A 20,316-nucleotide genomic window follows, 5' to 3' on the forward strand; every position below is an offset into this window, starting at 1 on the left:
GGTCACGCACATCTGCCCGCTGGGACATTCCGTCATCGTCGGTCAGGACTCATGTGGACATCCCAACATGTGGACAACATCCCCTGTATATACGTTTGGTGACACGAACAACGAACACCATGTGCGCCGTAATTCGGCCCTCAACCATCCCAAATTTTGCAAGAGCTTCGACGGCATGCTGCCGAGCATCGCATGGGAGCCTCCCAACCCAACGACACCCTACGCCCGCGCAACGACCCGACCATCCAACTGTGACTCGACTCCTTCGAACCGGCTCATTCACACGCCTCGAGCTGTTCACATTTTCGACTGCTTCCTGAACTCGGCAAGACCACCGATGTGCTATTGATGACGTATTGCGAAGCACACCACTCTGGCACCCAGGAGACTTCGCTGTTTCTTTAACGTCACATTCTGCGCACCAGACCTGCTCGGCCACAAGGCTCAACTCTCCTCGCTGCCGGCCGCAACGTTAGAGCTTCTAGATCGCCTACCGGTTGCGGTACGTTGCGGCAGCCGACGCCATGGCACGACTTATTTCTTCAGCCGGCGTCTTGGCACTCGTTACGCACTCATTCACACCTGGGACTGTCCGAGCTTTCGCTCCCGTGCCGGTCGCGGCAACCCAGACCGCCTCGACAGCGCCTCCTTACATTCGTCGCCCATTTCATCATCTTCAAGCACCGCCAAGCACATTGTGACGTGTCGCCAATGACTGTCGTGCTGTCCGTCCTCGGTCGTCCTTTCTCCCTTCCTGCGGTTACGACGCGGTTGTCTTCATTGGGAGTTTTAGTGCATCGTACGCTACCGCCTTTGCGTACGTAAGCGATAGCGTTGGTCGTTCTGTGTACTGCGCAAAGCTCTCTTTCTGTTATGGGCGTGCGTAGAACCATCAACGCTATCCTTTACGCAGGCACAGGCGACAGCGTGCGATACACTAAAACTCTCTAAGATTACCGCCACTCCACGTCTGAGGAGGAGGGGGGGGGGCGAGTGATGTTGCAGCCCTCCGACAACGATGAAGATGTGTCTCAGCTGCCGCGCGCCACTGCGTCTGCCAGCCAGTTCTACCGGCACCGTCTTAGCGTGAGGCCACGCACATCTTCCTGCTGGGACATTCCATCATCGCCGGTCAGGACTCATGCGGAGGAACAACATTCCCATTACAACACAAATGCAAAACATCACAAAAAGGCGTAGGCTTCCAGGAATCAAGAGGGAGATAACGACGTCATTCAGAGCGACGTTTGAGCACGTCATGCGGTGAAGTTCTGCTCTTAGACTACAGTGGCCGAGTGATATAAACGGTGTACATATAAATGGTGTCCCTGTCATTCCTCACTAAGCTACTCGAGGCGATATCTCTATCACTCCTTCAGAAGTCATGACCATGCATTAACGGCACACTCGGACTTATACGCATGCTGATGACAAACAAACCCACGCAAGCCGAACTTAGGAGCACACAGAAATGTTCAACGCGAGAAACGGGGGCACTTTAAAGTCACCGATTAGAATTTTTTAGCCATATACAACGCACAATACTCTCGCGCTTCCGAACACAAGCATCAGTAATCATTTTCCGGACGACTATAATCATTCTGTTAGCCTAGTATAGTATTAGTATCAGTTACTACTATTAAATTAATATTGTTAGGTTGTGGAAGGACGAGTACACTCTTAACTCGGTACCCTTTAGTAAAGGGTAAAAAATCGCAATATTTTACCCTCTATTTCAGAAGCTACCAGGTACCCTCTGAGCAGTACCTTTTATAAAAGTTACAAGGAAACCCACTAATTAGAGGTTACGGCCTTCAATCCAGCACCTGCCCGTAAAGGTTACGCCAACGTGCGGCTTTTTATATAGGATGTTCATTTTTATTCGCAACAGAGTAGCGCTCATTTGGCAGGTGTGTTATGTGAATTTTTGCAAATTAATCGATCCGTAGTTACAAATACATGCGTCAGGAAATGTCGAAAATGTTTGTAACTACGGATGGGTTAATTTGCGAAAATTAACATAACCCACCTGTCAAATGAGCCCTGGTGTGATGCGAATAAAAACGAACACCCTGTGCGTGGGATATGGACAGACCATTTACAGAACACACCAAGGTACCAAAATGAACCAGCAGAAAAGGATATCTTGAACATATGTATATTACAAAAACAGAAGTCTGTCGAGAGGTGACACATTGTGCACAAGTGCGATTCTGATGTGAGGAGAAACCATGGTCGCTTTACCATGTATGTGGAAAAAAGAACTACGTATCTTCTAAGTGAGAAGCAATGCATAAAAGTGCGAGGAAGCCAGCAAGTCAAAACAACTGACCTATGTTTGCTAAGCTGAACAGACCAACGAAATGGAGAATTGCAGCAGAAAAAAATTTATTCCACATTCGTGTTGCAGAGGCGAGCGCAGATGGCTATACAGTATTACATAAAACGCACACAACCTTGAGGAATATGAGTGTACAGTAACGCAGGAGACACTACATTACTGCGTTATCAGCGTTGGAGGCGCTCTGGGACGAGTTTGTGAGGTACTGCATTGCGCTGGTGACGGTATGTGAATCTGCATGTGGGATCCTGGGAACAAAAGTTTGGGCAATGAGAGTAACATTTACGGGACCATTCAAATCCGTACAAAGCACAAGGTACAAAGCAGCATAAATGCTGGAAGGCGTTCACTCCGCGATTGAGTCTTAGAATATCGTAAGAATACAACAAGTAGGAAGCTGCGAATTATATATCTCGATGCATATATCCGCAGCTCGCAAAATGCACGCCCGTGTATTGACTTGGCGACCAAGTGAGAGCAGAAAAGTAGCAAGTGTAAGTGGCGTTTATATGCAGGACCGCAAAACGCTTGCCATAATCACAACAAACATGCGCTAAGAGCTCTTGCTATCAAAATAACGCACGTACCCAGCACAAAATGTGCACTTACCCAGTGTATGAAGTGTGTGAATTAGGGCTGCTGTGGTGACGTTCGTTTTCGGATATATATTCTTTGCAATCTTCGCACTCACTACACTTTCCCCTGAGAACACCGAAAATATCCTTATTTGCTAGCGGCATCTAGCTTTTCCGTTGTTCCTGATGATACTATGATAAACGCGAGGAAAACCACTGATTAAAACAGATTATACTTGTTAACGGACGGACGACGAGCGTTAAGCGTTTCAAGGAAACCGCTCTCAGTGTGGATAGACCTAGACCAGGCTCGGCTACGCAGCGAAATCGGAAATCTTGGTGGTCGCGGCATTGTCAATCCACCCTTTAGAAAGAAAGATACTATCAGTATCCCAGACTGCGAACTTATAATCGGTGTTCATACAGCATTGATAACATGTAGTCGACGTATAGATGACGCTGAAACAGATAAAAAATAACAGCGTAGATTCGCAACTGTCGTCTCGAATGGGAGGCTGAAACGCGGCACTATGCTGAAAAACAGAAGGAAAACAAACGATAAGAAACTAACAAAGAAATTATCGTTGGAGATCTCGCTTAGAAGTTACAGTGTCGGAGTAGAGGGTACATTTATAAGTTACAACAAGCTGTTTTTGTTTTTTCCGAGATGTAACTTCTATTCGTGTTGTAAAGACATGACTTTGGTCGCTTTTAACCTCTAAATATACGTTACAGTGGTGTAACCTGTAAGAAATCTCAAAATCTACGTCTATATAGAAGTTACATGTTTCTAAAAGTTACAATAAAAGGTACTGGTTTAACAGTGTACAGCCGGTGAGCTTGGGTGCAAACGGCAAAAAAGAAGGTTTTAATATGTCGCGCGCTTACAGCGCGCTTACAGCTGGTTGAACCAACCAGCTTCTTCCTCACAATATCCCCTTCGCTGGAGCATCCGCCATGTCCTCATGGCGGGCGGTGTAGGGCTTGAGGCGAATGACGTGAGCCGTCTGTAAAGCTGGAGTCCGTCGGGTAGACGGCGGGGTACAAGGCTCGATCTGATAATTAACATCAGAAATGCGGCGAACTACTCGGTGAGGGCCAGTGTAACGTGGGAGGAGCTTCTCCGAGCGTCCAACACGACGAGTGGGCGTCCAGAGCCACACGAGGTCGCCAGCAGCGTAAGACACAGGACGACGTAGTGCGTTGTAGTTGTTGTAACGGATGGCCTGCTGTTGCTGAGAGGCCAACGTCCGTAAGCGCGCCAGTTGTCGTGCGTCTTCGGCATTGCAAACAGCCGTCGCCGAGAGTGGGTCAAGCGGGTTGTCATCGACACAGCGTGGGAGGAGGCAGTCCAAGAGAGATGACGACTCAAAGCCGTAGAGCAAATAGTAAGGGGAGAAGCCAGTGGTTGCTTGACGAGCGGTGTTGTATGCGTAAGTAACATAGGGAAGGACGGCGTCCCAGTTTCGATGATCCGCCGTGACATACATCGAGATCATTTCGGCAATAGTCCGGTTGAGACGCTCCGTATGCTCAAATGCAAACGGCAAAAAGAAGGTTTTAATATGTCGCGCGCTTACAGCGCCTGGTTGAACCAACCATCTTCTTCCTCACAATATCAGCTAAATAATATTGCGCGATAACCAAGTTGTGAGGAAGGAGTAACAAGTGAGTATACAGGCAAAGCTACTAATCTACTAATGAGGAGAAATCCGTGCTGAGCGGCTACCAGGGAAGAACTCCCGTGCACGCACGTTTATTCTTCGTCATCTGGTCTCAGCTCATGCCACCGAGGGGGCAGCGAAGAGGGCACACTGAAACTGTCGACCCTGTCTTTCGTGATAGTTGATGGGAGGAGGGGGGGCGGATATACGTTTATTATCTTGATCCGAACCTTGATACCCATGTGATACCGGAGGCTTCGGCAATGGTTTGTGCGGAAATGTCGGCAAAGGGGTCATCTCGTCAGGATCGACTTGAAACTTTTGATGAGTGTAGTGACCCGACTATACAACATTGGACGTGGTCATATCGGGCGTGTGGGGACTGGAGCGGGGTCTTAGTGTGGCGCCCAAGCTTCAAGCGCTGGCAGGAGACGCAATTTTTCACCCGTTCGATGCCTTTGTGAATGCCTGGCCAAACATACCGAGTCACCAGAAGCATCTGGGAAGTGCGCACACCCGAATGGGTCATATTGTGGGCAGCATCGCAGGGCTCTAGGAACCAGCGGACGATTCACGCCAGTGTCGCAAATGAGAGACGTCGTGGTGGTCGGCATGGGAACCTGTCGGTGTGTAAGCGAAGCCCGCCGAGCGGCCTGGAGTTCGCGTATCTCGGGATCATCAGCTTGAGCCGCAGCGATGTCCTCGAGGCTTATAGGACAAGGGGCTGCGATGTGGTCCATCTGAGATAAGGCACCCGCAGCACTGTTGTCAACACCAGGTATGCATGACGGATATCCGCTGTGGATTCCGAAATGTAGGCGTGGTGGCGGATCTCACAGGAAAGGTAATCGTTGCGAGTGGTCCAAAATACGAGTACGTACACAAGGGGTTTGTAGTCGGTTAGCGCGTGAAACGTAAGACCTTCGTGAAAGTGGCGGACCGCCGCGTAGATTGTAAGAAGCTCCTTGCCGAAAACGCTGTATGTGGTCTAGTAATCGTTAAGACGTTGGGAGAAAAATACCACGGGATGCCAGGAATCACTGATGCACTGGTGCAGTACAGCGCCCACAGCAGGACTTGATGCATCGACCATGAGGCGGGTGGGCGCATCCTGACGCGGGTGGATAAGCATGGTGGCACAGCCAGTGCTTGCTTGATGGCTACAAAAGCAGTGTCCGCGCACCTTGTCCATGGGACAACTGCTGACGCCTTTGTCGGTTGAGAGGCCGAATGTTGTCTGCACAGTTGGATACAAAACGGCGATGGAAAAGGCCAAGAAATCGGCGGTGCTGACGAATAGTGTTTGGCTTCGGAATGCCCGTGATGGCTTCGACTTTGTTATCCAGAGGACGGATACCTTCAGCAGAGACATGATAACCGAGGAATTCCAGCTCAGGCAATCCGAAAATGCATTTGTTGGCATTGCCAACAAGGCTGTTTTCCTAGAGTTGGCCAGATAGATGTCGTAGATGTTGCTTGTGCTGCTCGGGAAATGAGCTGAAGACAAGCAGGTGCTCAATGTAGGCTACGACAAAGTCCTGTCCTCGGATCACTTCGTTGATAAAACGTTGGAAAATTTGCGCAGAATTTTGTAACCACATTCTGACATACTCCAACAGTCCGAACGGAGTGGTGATGGCAGTTTTTGGTATTGCTCAGCTTCCACCGGCATCTGATGATAGGCCTTGACTAGGTCTATCTTGTACAATAGCTTAACCGCCGCCAGGAGTACAAGTGCGCCTTGTATACATGTTTAGTGCCCCTACAGCAGTAACAAATATACGATGACATTGGGTGTTTCGCCGATTTCATTGACCTTCATTAAACGGAATACACAAAAGTGATTCTGGCGACACGCTCGGAAATACGCCTAATGCCCAGTTCGGGTGCCAGTCGCCGCCAGACGCCTAGAGCAACCAGTATCGATCCTATGTATTTAGTGAGCCCCCGATATCGGTATGTATTGATTACGTTTGCGCAGTCCCAAATGAACGTCTTGTTCTGTTCACCTTTTGCCTGCACACACCCATCTCAATACTATATGAACAGATGGAGGATATAATTTTCAAAAATAAATTATAGTAACAAATAAGATAGATATAGGTATTAATGAATGACGATAGTCATACTTCGTGGCTCCACGTCGGGAGACAACTATATCGTGATGAGCAACGCCACAGTGGTCGGACTGTGGATTAATCATGGTTCTTTAATGTGCGCCGAAGACTCGGCACACCGTATTTAATGTCCTTCCCGGAAGACGGCGTGTCTAAGCAACGTACCCTGACGCCAAGTTGCTGGCGTCCTCGGCGGGGTTCGAACCCGCAACAGTGGTGTCAGTAGACAGTGACATATGCTATGATCCACCGAGGCCGGTGTTAATAAACAATATAACTACCCGTCAAATACATTATAAAGCTATTAATATAGCTATGCAATATTTTTTTCAGTGCCACCTTCCGTACCTTTGATTATGGACGAGAATATGACTGAAGTACACGGAACAGTTGGACCGTACAACGAAGGAGCGCTTCTTATTCTACACTGTCACGTTACCGGAGGTAAGCCTGGCACGATCTTGGAGCACATTTCTTACGCACATACTGGGATTGTATCGCAATATTTATCGCGTATCACAATGTAAACTCTTTCGGCCGACGTAGACTGAACAAATTTGACGATTGAGAAAACAGAATATCAACGACATCCATTCTCTGTTGCGATCGTACTAGTTGTGATGGTGCTCGGCTCCTTAGCCTCCATCACGTATCCTGAGGTATTAACCGAAAGCGAGTTGGCTGGGAACAGGAACATGGACATGTCGCGCTGACTCTCCGCCTGTTATGATGATGATGATGATGATGACAGAAGTTTCAATGGCGCACGAACAGCTACGGTCATATACTTGTAATACAGCACGGTCCTTAGCCTGTCTACCGTGATCTTCATAGTGATAGCTTTCAATATACTTAAAGGGGAACTAAAGTGCAAAAATTTCCCCTCGGGTAATAAAAGATAACATTACCTTGACAAGCAATACAAAGGGAACGGGATTTATCCGTTGCGTCGTTCGTAATTTATGATCGATAGAAGAAATGCGGTTTACGCCTTCCCTCCTTCTCAAGAAGTGTGCGGCAATGCACAGCGCCTCCAATTGGTCCCCTCAAACGATCTCCTGCGGTAATTGGGTAAGCCGTTTGAAAAGACCAATGACAGTCCGCACCGCACTGACGCCCTTCTTGAGGAGGAGAGAAGAGGGAAAGGGTAAATAGAGGTTTCGTTCGCGCATATAAATCATGACCGACATAACGGATGGATACTGTTCCTTTTGTGTTGCTCACAATGTAATGACATCCTTCATCCCACGAGGAGAGAAATTCTTGTACTTAATTTTGCCCTTTAAGTTCGTGCGCTTCCAACGACTGTCACAGCAAACATACGTAGTAGGATCCTATTCCCCAGGAAACACAAAGGAACCTGTACAATGATTGTCGCTCGAGAAATGATACTTTTTATGCCCGCCATTAAACTGGAGCAACTATTAGGCTATTTAACATTTTTCTGCACAAGGCTTATTCGCATTGCGTCTTACCTATTCTGTGCATGTGACATGTTTCTACTTTAGTTACGTCATGTACCCTGGGAAGCAAATGACAAAATCTGCCATACGTATACACCATAGAGCATAGCTCTACCCGCTGTTAGAGTCACTGAATAGCCTCAAACTACTGCAACTGATGTAGAACTTCGAGTTCTACTCCAGGGGGCGCAGTATGGGGACACCATATTGGTTCCGTTAAATTCGTCCCGTCTGTACACTCTTAAAAATGAACTTCACCGCATAGCACGCTCCTCGCCAACCATCATATCGATTGATATCGTTATCTTCCCTGATTTGTTGAGAACGGAAGGGGTACACCTTTTCTGTGACACTTATGCTGTTCATAATTGTCACAAAAAAGGCGTACGCCTCCCGTTTTCAACAAATCAGGGCAGATAACGATATCATTCGAGATTATGGTTGGCTAGGAGTGTGGTATGCGGTGAAGTTCATTTCTAAGAGTGTAGACGTTCGTTCTTTCCCTTTATTCGACCACGCTTTTGCGTCTTCCTTGACGACACTGGATCAAAGCCCTCTAAACAAAATCACACATGCTGTTACGGTCAACGCGCTGCAATTCGCGATGTGAAATAAGTTTGCCGCAGCATACGGTCGTTTTGCCTGGGCGGAAAGAAACTGCACTCTTAAAAATGAACTTCACCGCATAGGACGCTTCTAGCCAACCATCATCCCGAATTACATCGGCTTCTCCCCTGATTTGTTGAAAGCGGTAGGTGTACACCATTTTTGTACCGCTTATGCAGTACATAATTGGTGCAAGAAAGGCGCACCCTTCTCTTTTCAACAAATCAGGCGAGAGTACGATGTCACTAGGGATCATAGTTGACTAGGAGCGTGCCATGCGGTGAGGTTCATTTTTAAGAGCGTGTGGTTCCACTGGCGTGTCAACAAAATGCCACCGAGTTCCATATTTTGTCCAATGGGAGAGCGGCGCTGTCAATGTTGCCAGGCGTCTGTTGGCATAATACCAGGGAAAAGGAATGCAATACTCTGAGCGAAGCTATTCAGTGACTGTACCCGCAGTGATTGCCTCAAAGGTACTGTAAAGTAGTAGAGTCGCAATCTCAGAAAATTCATCTGTTCGATAGCATGTCCCTTGGTACTCTCGTGTCATATTTTTTGTCCTAATTTCACTCGTATTTTTTTTTAGAAAATTAAATTGAAAATTACGTGCAACACTGTGTCGCCACAACTCCGCATTGCTCGTCAAGTACGGCGGCAAAAGTAATTGCATGCGCATAACACTGGGTCTAAAACGAAAGAAGTCGGCTAGGTGCCGGCTACATATTCATAATGAGCAGCCAGCCAGTTGGGAACATAGCTCACTGTTGCTCGATAAATTGGGGATTAGTTCCCACCAGACGTCGCCCCGAGACGTTTTACCGCAATTTTATGAGCAAATTAAAAACATATTCCCCGGCACATGTATAACTTGTTGTGCAGGGTTTACGAGCAACAAGCTGTTAAACTACGCCGCCAACGTAACCTGTCTGCTGCTTTACGATAGCTGAAACAACGAGCTAAGTGGACACTGACACAGCAACAAAAGCTGTGAGAACGTACTTCCCGGCTTTAAGACATCGAGGCATAACAGTGTGGGTATAGCGACACGGCAACAGGCAAGAGACTAAAGCCCATTTGTGGCAAGTTTGACGATCAACCAGTATAAACAACGCAACAATAAGAGCGCAGACAATTTCTCGTAACAACACACGATATAGTAGCCCCCCACTTACTCATATAGGAAGGCTGTTCCCTATTGGGAAACACATGGGCTAGTTAAGGATTCGAACGGAGACCTGTACCAGATTTACAAACCATACACTGTTAAAACAGAACTTCACCACATAGCACGCTGATAGCCAACCATCATTCCGAATGATATCACTCTGTGCATCGATTTGTTGAAAATGGGAGGAGGCGCCTATCTGGGACAGATTATCTTGTCCCAGATAGGCGCCTCCCCCCTGTTTTGAACAAATCATGACACAGAATGATATCATTCGGAATGATGGTTGGCTAGGAGCGTGCTTTGTGGTGAAGTTCTGTTATAACAGTGTACGATACAATTGATACGGAAGTATCCTAACATTTTATTTAATTTACATTTCCAACTTGGAACGCGTAATTATCGCGACTCTGTCTGGCCACACCAAAGTGAAATATCCCTTCAAGGCACGTGACGTAATTGGGGATCTGCAGGCAAACCAGAGCCTCGTGTGTCATGGCAGCATGGAAGCGAACATCTGCACCGTGTATACCACCAGACGGAGGATGGAGTGAAGAAAGCAACGCTTCATGTGCGTACCTTACGGAGGGAGTTCCTCGGAGCTGCGTTCACGTGCGAAGCGGCCAACAACAACATCACCCAGCCGTCTAAGGCTACCGTCGTAATCGACATGAACTGTGAGTGTTCACCATTTCCTAACAAAACGTGTATAGCAAACGAACAGAGCTAGAAACTGGCTACTTGGAACAATATTTGCGAGTGTTTTCTATACATGACATTCTCGGGTAAACATAAACAAGCCCCGTCACGACTTCCGGTGCCACGAAGACTTCCGGTCCTTCCGCGACTAAAGACGCTCGCACTCTAAAAACAGAACTTCACCGCATAGCACGCTGTGCGCCAACCATTGCCGCGAATGATATGGTTGTCGCTTCTGAGTCGAAGAGAGAGGTGGGCGTACGCCTTTTTGTGGCAATTTGGATATATGAAAATCGCCACAAAAAGGCGTACGTCCCCCTTTCTCTTCGAATTAGAAGCGATAACCCATCATTCTTGACAATGGTTGGAGCACAGCGTGCTATGCGGTGCAGTTTTGTTTTTAGAGTACGGAACCAGCCACCATGCAGAATGATATCTTTCACTTTCCCTAGGCGTACGCCTCTTTGTGGCAATTTGAATTGCCATAAAAAGGCGTATACTGCCCTCTCTGTCCTCAAATCAGAAGCCATAACTGTATCAATCGGCACAGTGGTTGGCGCACAGCGTGTTTGCTGCGAAACCGGATGTCGTTTTGGCAACAAACCGGAAGCGGTGCAGAAAGGCATGTACTCATTTACGAGAAAACAGGAGGTGTACGCCTTTGTCGTTACATTATGTACTGCGTGATTGTCACAAATATGGCGCACGCCCCCCCGCCTCCCGTTTTCAACAAATCAGGGGAGAAAACGATGTCATTCGAGATGATGGTTGGCTAGGAGTGTGCTACTGGTGAAGTTACGGCCGTTCGATTAACGACCAGTTTGCCGTCTGACTAGGGTATAAGGGCCAGGTATTGCAATCGTCTGGCAAGTGGTTAAGGATTGATGCTCGTGGGTGGGTCGTGCTAATCTGATATGTGTGAATAATTTCATCCTCAATCAACATCCTTAAAAAGAAAAAAACATGCTCTTGGACAGACATTCAAGGCCCTCAACCCAGCAAACATTGAGCAACAGAATGTGAAGCCGGCGTTTAAGATTTCCAGCCATATTGCAGCCGAAACACATACGTTTGTTGTCAATGCTGTTCTCTGTGCATCAGTAAATCGACAAATTCTGCATCCGCAAAAGAAAACAATCAGAAATTCCTCCTCTACAGAAATCAAAAAGGAACACTCCGCGTCATTATTCAATACATTTTGGAGGAGGAAGAAGATAGCAATAGGTGAACATATTCGGAAATTTTTTGCTTCAACACGTTCTAGCTGTAAACACGCTGTTGAACAACTACACCAAGCTGCGGAAGATCAGTTGCACAGGGAGAAGCAGCAAGCAACTTCTCAGAAACAAAAGATAAAACTCTACAAGGCGAATAGTAATCGAGTTATTTGATCAGAACGAGTTCTCGTGTGCCATTTATAACGTAGTTCTATGTTGCATCCAAAAACGGATGCACCCGTAATTGTACGCCTTAAAGTGAAACTTTTTCACGTATTTCGAAGTACGTTACTCACAGACCGTTCTGGAGGAAGTATTGAAAGGTACTCGATGTCCAAACGGGTAGTAAACCTGTTCAATAAACTTTTGCTCGTGCTTTCGTACACCCGTAACAAAAGGAGCTATAAGTGGCTCGGCTTGCCGGACACAACCACAACAAGCGGACGCCATGTTGTGTTCCCGTCGGACGAGATGTGGTGGCGTCACGGAGCTATGGAGAATTGGAGAGGCCTTCTCTGTCTAGGTGGTGTTGGATGAGCGCTGTGCTCCCTGCGTTTCCGGTCGCCGCGATTTCGGTTTCGGCTCATTTGCATATCGAAATTCGGGGATGGATATGTTAACGTACGTGCGCGTTTCAGGATTTGTTATACGTGGAATGGCTTTCAACGAGGATAGTCTTCCATTCTGCCTGCTATCTCGCTTTTGCACGAGATCACCTAATTAAAGAGTTAATTAATTAATTAATTTAGGTAATTAGTTATCTAGTAGTTGCATCCTTTCTTCGAGAGGATGTCCGCCTGGCCGTAGAACCCAACTGCAAAAACGACATCTGTGTGCTGCTTTTCTAGCTTTTTTTTATAAAAAATCTGTAAGTGATAAAAATAAACACTGTATTATTAGCAGTGGACCCCACCCTAACAGAAGTGGCCAGTGTTTATTCACATTTCATGCAAGGCTGCTGGCAGGTAATTTGGGAATATTCCTGACCTGATTGTCTGAACCTGATATAGGGCATTAAAAGTGCGCAGTGTCATTGGTACGGTACGGCCTTCACATATTACCAAAACCACGCGTGTTATTGATCCGGCTTGTCTGGACGGAAACCATGAAGCCGGATCTCGCGAAGCTTTAGCGAAGTCGGATCGAAGGATTTGGGTCGTTTAGCTGCACAGGCCAGACCGCGCGACCGTAACGATCGGCTGCTAAATATTGCACTATACAGGGTGTTTCACCTGGCGTGAACAAAAACAAACACAAAAATCGTATTAAGAAATCTACTTGTCTGGCCATTACGGGTCAACGCTACTTATCTCCGGAGAGATTTCGCCATGACTTCAGAGCCCCATAATGAAATTTAATTCGCGAGCAATGATTGAAATTCCCTAATTGATCCGAATTTTGCCAAGTCAACTTCACGTTTTTTTTTTTTTTTACAGACATTAAAAACGGTCATCAGATTTACCCCGTTGCATTACAAGATACGCCCCTCACTTCTTTTGTAATAGCTGAAAAAAAAGAAAGAAAAAAAGTACGCGAAAACGTTAGTTTCGAGGGGCGCAAATTGTCGGCCGAGGTCAGTTTTTCGTCTAGGTAATGCCAGATACGCCGCAAGAGAGACGGTCACCCGCCCCTTCCTGTTTCCTTCTCGCTCTTCTTTCAGATAACTTTGCGTTACAACTATGCTGCCGTTATCAATAGAAGTTTGGAAAAGTAAAAGTAAAAGGGCAAGGTACATGGCCTCCTCGCAACGCTTCTTTCGAAGATCTGAGCGCGGCCGGCAATTTTCGCGCCTCGGAACCACGGTTTTCGCATTTCTCGTTTATTTTTGCTCTTACCATTGTAATAGTGAGTGTATTTTGCAATACAGTGGAGTAAATCCGCCACAGCTTTCTGTTTCCGAAAATAAATAAAAATAATAAAGTGAGGTTGACTTGGCAAATTTCGGAGTTGAATTGGGAAAATTCAATTTCTCGCGGCCTGGCAAAATTCGCGTTCTAGCAAAAAAAAAAAAAAAAAAAAAGTCCTGGCAAGCTGAGATAAATAGCGTTTACCCACAGTGTTCAGACAAATAGATTTTTAATACGACTTTTTTCTTCACGTTAGGTGAAACACCCTGTATATATAAGAGATAATATAGATGTTGTATTTACTCTACGAGTGGTTTGTCTACAGGGTGTCCCAGAAAACGTGTCATTGAATTATAATAAAAAAACTACGCCACCTAGAATCATGCGGTCAACAGCATTTGTTCTTATTAGGTTTTTGCTACCTCCTAATGTGAATGTCATGTACTCCAAGCTTAACTATGTAAATATTTGCGAACTGAACTCGGAAATTTGCCAAGTTAAGGTCACTTTTTTACCCCACCAATATGAAGAGCGTGCCGAATTCACTCAAATTCATGATAATTCACAGTGATATTCACGAGCTATCCCATCGGAAAAAATAGCCGAATATCATGCTTTTCGGAGCACCGGACCATAGGGCGCGATGACTTTTTGAGCGCAATCGCTCTTAGTGCGACAAAAGGAGGTTCCGAAGCCAGCCCACAGAGTGATAGTAGAAAAAGTAACAGTTCCTAAAATTAGGAGAGGGAAAGCATTATCCCAGCGAAGGTCGGACGTGATAAGCCGTGCCTGTTTTATCTCTTTCTGTGATGCCGGGGAGGGCTGGGTTTCCAACCTCCTTTCGTCGGACTGACAAAGATTGCGCTGAAAAATTAATCGTGCGCTATTCTGTGCGACCTCCGTGGAGCATGATGTTCGGCTATTTTTGCCGATGGGATAGCTCCTGAATATCCCTCTCAATTATCATTAATTTCACTAAATTAGACACGCGCTTCACATTGGTGGGGTAAAAAAGTCACCTTTACTAGGCAAATTTCCGACTTAAGCTCGCAAAAATTTACATAATTAAACTTACGTTACACGACATTCACATGAGGAGGTGGCAAAAACCCAGTAAGAACAAATGCCATTGACCGCATGACTCTAGGTGGTGCAGTTATTTTATTATAATTCAATGACACGTTTTCTGGGACACCCTGTATACAAGGTGGAAGCTCCGGGATCCTGAGGGACGTAATCATACCAGGAAACACTAACGCTAATCGCTTTCATGTTTCGACCATAGCATTATTCCCTTGACTAATACACACTTCAGAAACGTTGTCTTGTTTAATAATGCGTCAGCATTAGGAGTGGAAAAAGATGTATGTATGTATGTATCTATGTGTTTGTGTGTGTGTGTCTGAGATGGTAAAGCCTCACATAAGCAGAAGTATAAGTGGAGATGTCAAGGGAGATAAGAGGGTAAATATAAATGAGTGTAAACGATATGAAATTGAAGTAATTGGAGGTAATTAAAAGTAAGAGGTAAGTGTAAAGGTAATTAGAGGTAATTTAAGGTAATTAAAGCAAGAAAGTTGTGTTTAAAGTTAATGGATGTAATTAAGAGAACTATTAAATGAAATTAAAGATTACTGAAGTTACCACAGGTAATTAAATGTAATTACGTCAATTAAAGGGAAATTGAGAGTAATTCAAGCAAGTAAACGTAATTAAATGGAATTAAACGAAAATTAAGATTACCTAATTACCTATTAAAGGGTAATTGAAAGTAATTCAGGCTAATTAAATGTTAATTAATTAGACTTGCACATAGTAATTGATGCACAAGTATAGACCGGAAGTGGACAACCGCAAATCACGTTAGACCGAAAGTGGACAACCAGAAGTCGGATTTAGACCGGAAGTGGACAACCCGAAGTCGGGTTTAGACCGGAAGTGGACAACCGGAAGTCAAGTATAGACCGGAAAAGGCGCATAATGCTAACGCATTTCTCTCGGATTTACCGCTAAATCGCCAATCGCAAATTTTCCACCCTTTGGGCCCCAAAGGGTTCTTCTTCTTTCCTTTGTTTTTATCCGCTCGTAGATTGTAAATTAGGGTAAATGTGGAAGCAGAATGCAGGTAGAGGGACAAAGATAAGAGGTTGTGTAACATAGCCGCTCGGACATATCACTTCCCATTTTAAGTTGATCTGAGGTTGGCCTTAAAAACACCAACGTAAAGCGTGCTTTCCCACATAGACACCCTTAGTGTGGCAGAGCACGCTTCACAGGCAGGATGGTTCGATGAAGAAAATATACAGGGTGTCCCAGAAAACGTGTCATTGAATTATAATAAAAAAACTACGCCACCTAGAATCACGCGGTCAACAGCATTTGTTCTTATTAGGTTTTTGCCACCTCCTAATGTGAATGTCATGTACTCCAAGCTTAACTATGTAAATATTTGCGAACTGAACTCGGAAATTTGCCAAGTTAAGGTCACTTTTTTACCCCACCAATATGAAGAGCGTGCCGAATTCACTCAAATTCATGATAATTCACAGTGATATTCACGAGCTATCCCATCGGAAAAAATAGCCGAATATCATGCTTTTCGGAGCACCGGACCACAGCGCGCGATGACTTTTTGAGCGCAATCTTAGTGCGACGAAAGGAGGTTCCGAAGCCAGCCCACAGAGTGATAGTAGAAAAAGTAACAGTTCCTAAAATTGGGAGAGGGAAAGCATTATCCCAGCGAAGGTTGGACGTGATAAGCCATGCCTGTTTTATCTCTTACTGTGATGCCAGGGAGGGCTGGGTTTCCAACCTCCTTTCGTCGGACTGACAAAGATTGCGCTGAAAAATTCATCGTGCGCTATTCTGTGCGACCTCCGTAGAGGATGATGTTCGGCTATTTTTTCCGATGGGATAGCTCCTGAATATCCCTGTTAATTATCATTAATTTGACTAAATTAGACACGCTCTTCACATTGGTGGGGTAAAAAAGTGACCTTTACTGGGCAAATTTCCGACTTAAGCTCGCAAAAATTTACATAATTAAACTTACGTTACACGAGATTCACATGAGGAGGTGGCAAAAACCCAGTAAGAACAAATGCCATTGACCGCATGACTCTAGGTGGTGTAGTTTTTTTATTATAATTCAATGACACGTTTTCTGGGACACCCTGTAGAGACGGTACGACGGTAGCATTCCCTTGAGTTGTGGAGCTCCAGGACAAGGACGTCTGCGACGAGGAAACAGGAAAGAACAGGACGAGACGGACTCAAGCTCAAGGATATTCTTTAGTCGTTTCAATTGCACCAACACCTGCTGTTCTATGTTCGATGGAGATGGAAATTCGACAAATGTGGATCCAGTTACTCCAGAATACTCAAAGTTAATTGCTCAGCGATCGCTTAGGATTAAAGGAGAAATGAAGAAGAAATTGGTTTAATAAAATGTAACGAAAGAGTGAAGTTACTGGTGACCAAGTGTGCGAGATTACAAAAAGCGACAAAATCGGATAATTTCCACATTGCTTCACTCAGATATCTAATCTTTAGTTCTTTATATCCGCCTCAATCTCAATGAGATATAGCAATTCCAACAGCGCAATCGCAGTTCGTAGCAAATGCGGTGATGTCGTGTTCGCTTGCCGAAGTTTGCATTGCGTCGATGGGCAACGTCTCGATTTGCGCGAAGATATCGGCCCAAAAACATGATCTCCCGTGCAGCATTTCGCCACGTGATAAACAGGCGTGATAAACACATATCGAAGGTAAAAGCGACAACTGCAGCCCATGTGGCTCAGGAGATTCGGTTTTCAGCTAGCGCTGTCGAAATGACATAGTCCTCGTAACTTATCTCCCAACATTGTGAGCGCCGTCCTGACATTGCAGGTTATGCTACACTCTCAGAAAAAACCCTGATAGTAAGCGTCAAAAAACGACCAAATTCTTGGCCTTTATTCTATGCGTCATGGGCTTCCACTTAGCGCTTTTCACGGATAGTAAAGGTCAAGAATTTCATCGTTTTTTGACGGCTATTTTAGAAGTAAGCCATTGACTTCTGTTTTATGCGTAGAGTCTTTATGCTTATATTTCCCCTTATTACGGCCGTATACCACTACTTATACCGGATAGTATACGTCAACAGAGAACGCTGTACAGGCGTAACAGATCACTTTGTCGCTGTGAGGTAAACGCCTTTGTACCAGCGTAATAATCAGAACCAATTCCATGCAAAAAAGTGCGAGAATTGAAAGGAACGTACAAAAAGCGACACTCGATCTGCTTCTCAATGTACATATACTGTATGTACGTACAATGTTCATGCATGCTCAATGTTCATGTATGCTACATTGTTCTGTATTGTACAGGTACGGTACACTGCTGAAGAAAGTGTACAGGATACATTGCACAATTTACATGCTGTTCAGGAGCAGGATCTAAGGCAGCTGAGGTTGCCGGGAAGCCTGGCTAAGAGGAGTGTCTCCTGTTCCTGGGGATGCATTTTCTTCAACCCATCATACTCAGCTATAATATCCAATAATAATTTGCAATGCAATTACAAAGAAAGGTTTTGAAACTGAATCACTAACACAGACGCTTCAACGGCGGGAAACGCGTATCGAAAAAGAAGAAACAAAAAAGAAGTAAGAGTCACCTGTACCAAAATGATCTGCTTATAGATACATAAAGGTACCAGCCCGGTGAACAATGGGCATACGCTTATAAATTTGCAGCGTGGAGATAGCCGGGACAATCACAGCTCTGGCCGACGTGCTTGCTGGCCGACGGCGTGCTTGGCCGACTAAATGGTGCCAAGTTGTCTCGTTCGATGCCGTTTCTTCCCGCCATACGTTTGACATGAAATAATTCGGTAAAATTCAGTTAACTCAAGCCACCGAGCCCGTGGCGACTCACATTGGTGTTGGACGATGCATGATTGAGGCCATGAGACGCCACACGCCAAGAAAGTGTCGGTTATCCCAGCAAACGCTTGGCAGTTTGCACACGACACCACAAACGTGCACCCGCTCTCAGATAGCAGGGCCCGTATAACATTTGAAGAAAAATATGCGTCAATATAGCCGTAAAGGACTGGTATTGCAACGCAAAGCCTGAGTTTATCCGTCAAAGCGTCATTCCGTCAATCCGTCCGAATACAAGAGTAAATCGTGTTCCCCGTGCCATTTACGCATAAAAGTTTGACCTTTACGGTTACAGCGGACACGTTGACGGGTACCATGAATAAAAGTCAGCTTGACGGATACGGCGTCAGCCGCTTTGTCGAAATTTACGCTTAGTAAGGGACTAAGGGTAAAATATGCTGTACGCGTAAATTTATCCGTTTCGTTTCTGAGAGTGTACTCGAGTGGTGTACGCCACTTTGTCTAATGGTGTTCTCCCTATGACTTACCTGGTTCTTACTATTATGATCGATTTGAAGACAGATTTCAAAAGAACAAAACCTCTGGAGCAACTTTATTTGATGGCGCACGAGCTTTCGCGCAGAGTGTACGCTTCTTAAGGTAACAAACCAGTTCACTACATAGAATACGTACAGCATATTGATAGTGGCGAGGGAAGTGAAAAAAAATAATAAGCATAAGGAAACACAAAGCTGAACAGCCACCAGGGCGACACACAACTAAATCCTTCAAGCTGCTAGCAGAAGCCGAGATGTGAGAGAGTGTGGCTATTCAGCAACTACAGGAAGTTAGGGCAGATGACCATAGTGTCCGCACGTGCACGTGTGGTACAGCAAGTCCTGTGAAGCACAAGAGTATCTGTGTGATGATTGACAGTGTCCTTGCTTGTAGTACCCATGTACAGCTTGGGACAAAAGTTTACGGAACACGGGGTTGTCACATTTCTCCATTTGAGCGACACCCTAGCAGCAAACAGAGGTGGATGCACACATTGAGAGATGGACAGAACAGCCGAGCACCCGTTTCTTATTCGATAGCTTCTTGATATGTAGCAGGGGGACGCTCCCATGAAGAAATACGCCAGTGCCGTGTTCCGTAAACTTTTGTCCCAAGCTGTACCGTTATCGACGCCTTGTGACCGTGTGTCTGATTATTCAGTTCTTCTTCTTCTTCTTTCCTTCCTTCCTTTCTTTTTTGGGATAGCAAGCCGACCGCTGTCTGGCTGACCTTTCCTTTTTCTTTAATAAATCTTCATATCCACCCCATGCAGCGACGCGCACAGACGTACCTTTCGTAATTATAGTGATAGTGACAAATGAATGAAACGTAAATGAAGAAGTATACCTTCGCCCACCTTCGGCATGTAGCGAAACTGCGTTTCGGTGGAACTTCAAAGAAACGCTCTGTGCGCAAAGATTCTTCTGTGGACAGCAAACGAGATTAACTTTAAAAGGAGTACGTCAAAGTTGATTTCATTTGCACAGGCGGCCGCGTTGGCGTGCGTAAAAGGCTTGTACGCTTTTCTCTACTGTATAGTGCGGTCCTGTTTCTACTTCATTTTGCATCGACTGATTTCGGAAAATGTTGTATTTTATGAACAGATAACAACATTGAAACCACCATGTTTATTATCGCGCAAGCTATCATGCAGTGGACTGCATTTCATCAGGTACCAGTGAAGAGGAAAATAGCAGCTGTCT

General features: G+C 45.5%; 1 protein-coding gene and 1 long non-coding RNA gene across 2 annotated transcripts in view; one reads left to right on the forward strand and one right to left on the reverse strand.

The window, feature by feature from the left end:
* Positions 1-20,316, reverse strand: part of LOC135399272 (uncharacterized) — a 186,190-nt gene that overhangs the window by 94,523 nt on the left and 71,351 nt on the right. The window lies entirely within an intron of this gene.
* Positions 1-20,316, forward strand: part of LOC135378442 (hemicentin-2-like) — a 73,588-nt gene that overhangs the window by 9,803 nt on the left and 43,469 nt on the right. The window contains exons 3-4 of the mRNA XM_064611484.1: positions 7,031-7,141; positions 10,405-10,608. Of these exons, the coding sequence (XP_064467554.1) occupies positions 7,031-7,141; positions 10,405-10,608 (315 nt within the window). The remainder of the gene's footprint in view (positions 1-7,030; positions 7,142-10,404; positions 10,609-20,316) is intronic.

This window comes from Ornithodoros turicata, chromosome 1 (genome assembly GCF_037126465.1).
Source record: "Ornithodoros turicata isolate Travis chromosome 1, ASM3712646v1, whole genome shotgun sequence".
Classification (NCBI taxonomy): domain Eukaryota; kingdom Metazoa; phylum Arthropoda; class Arachnida; order Ixodida; family Argasidae; genus Ornithodoros; species Ornithodoros turicata.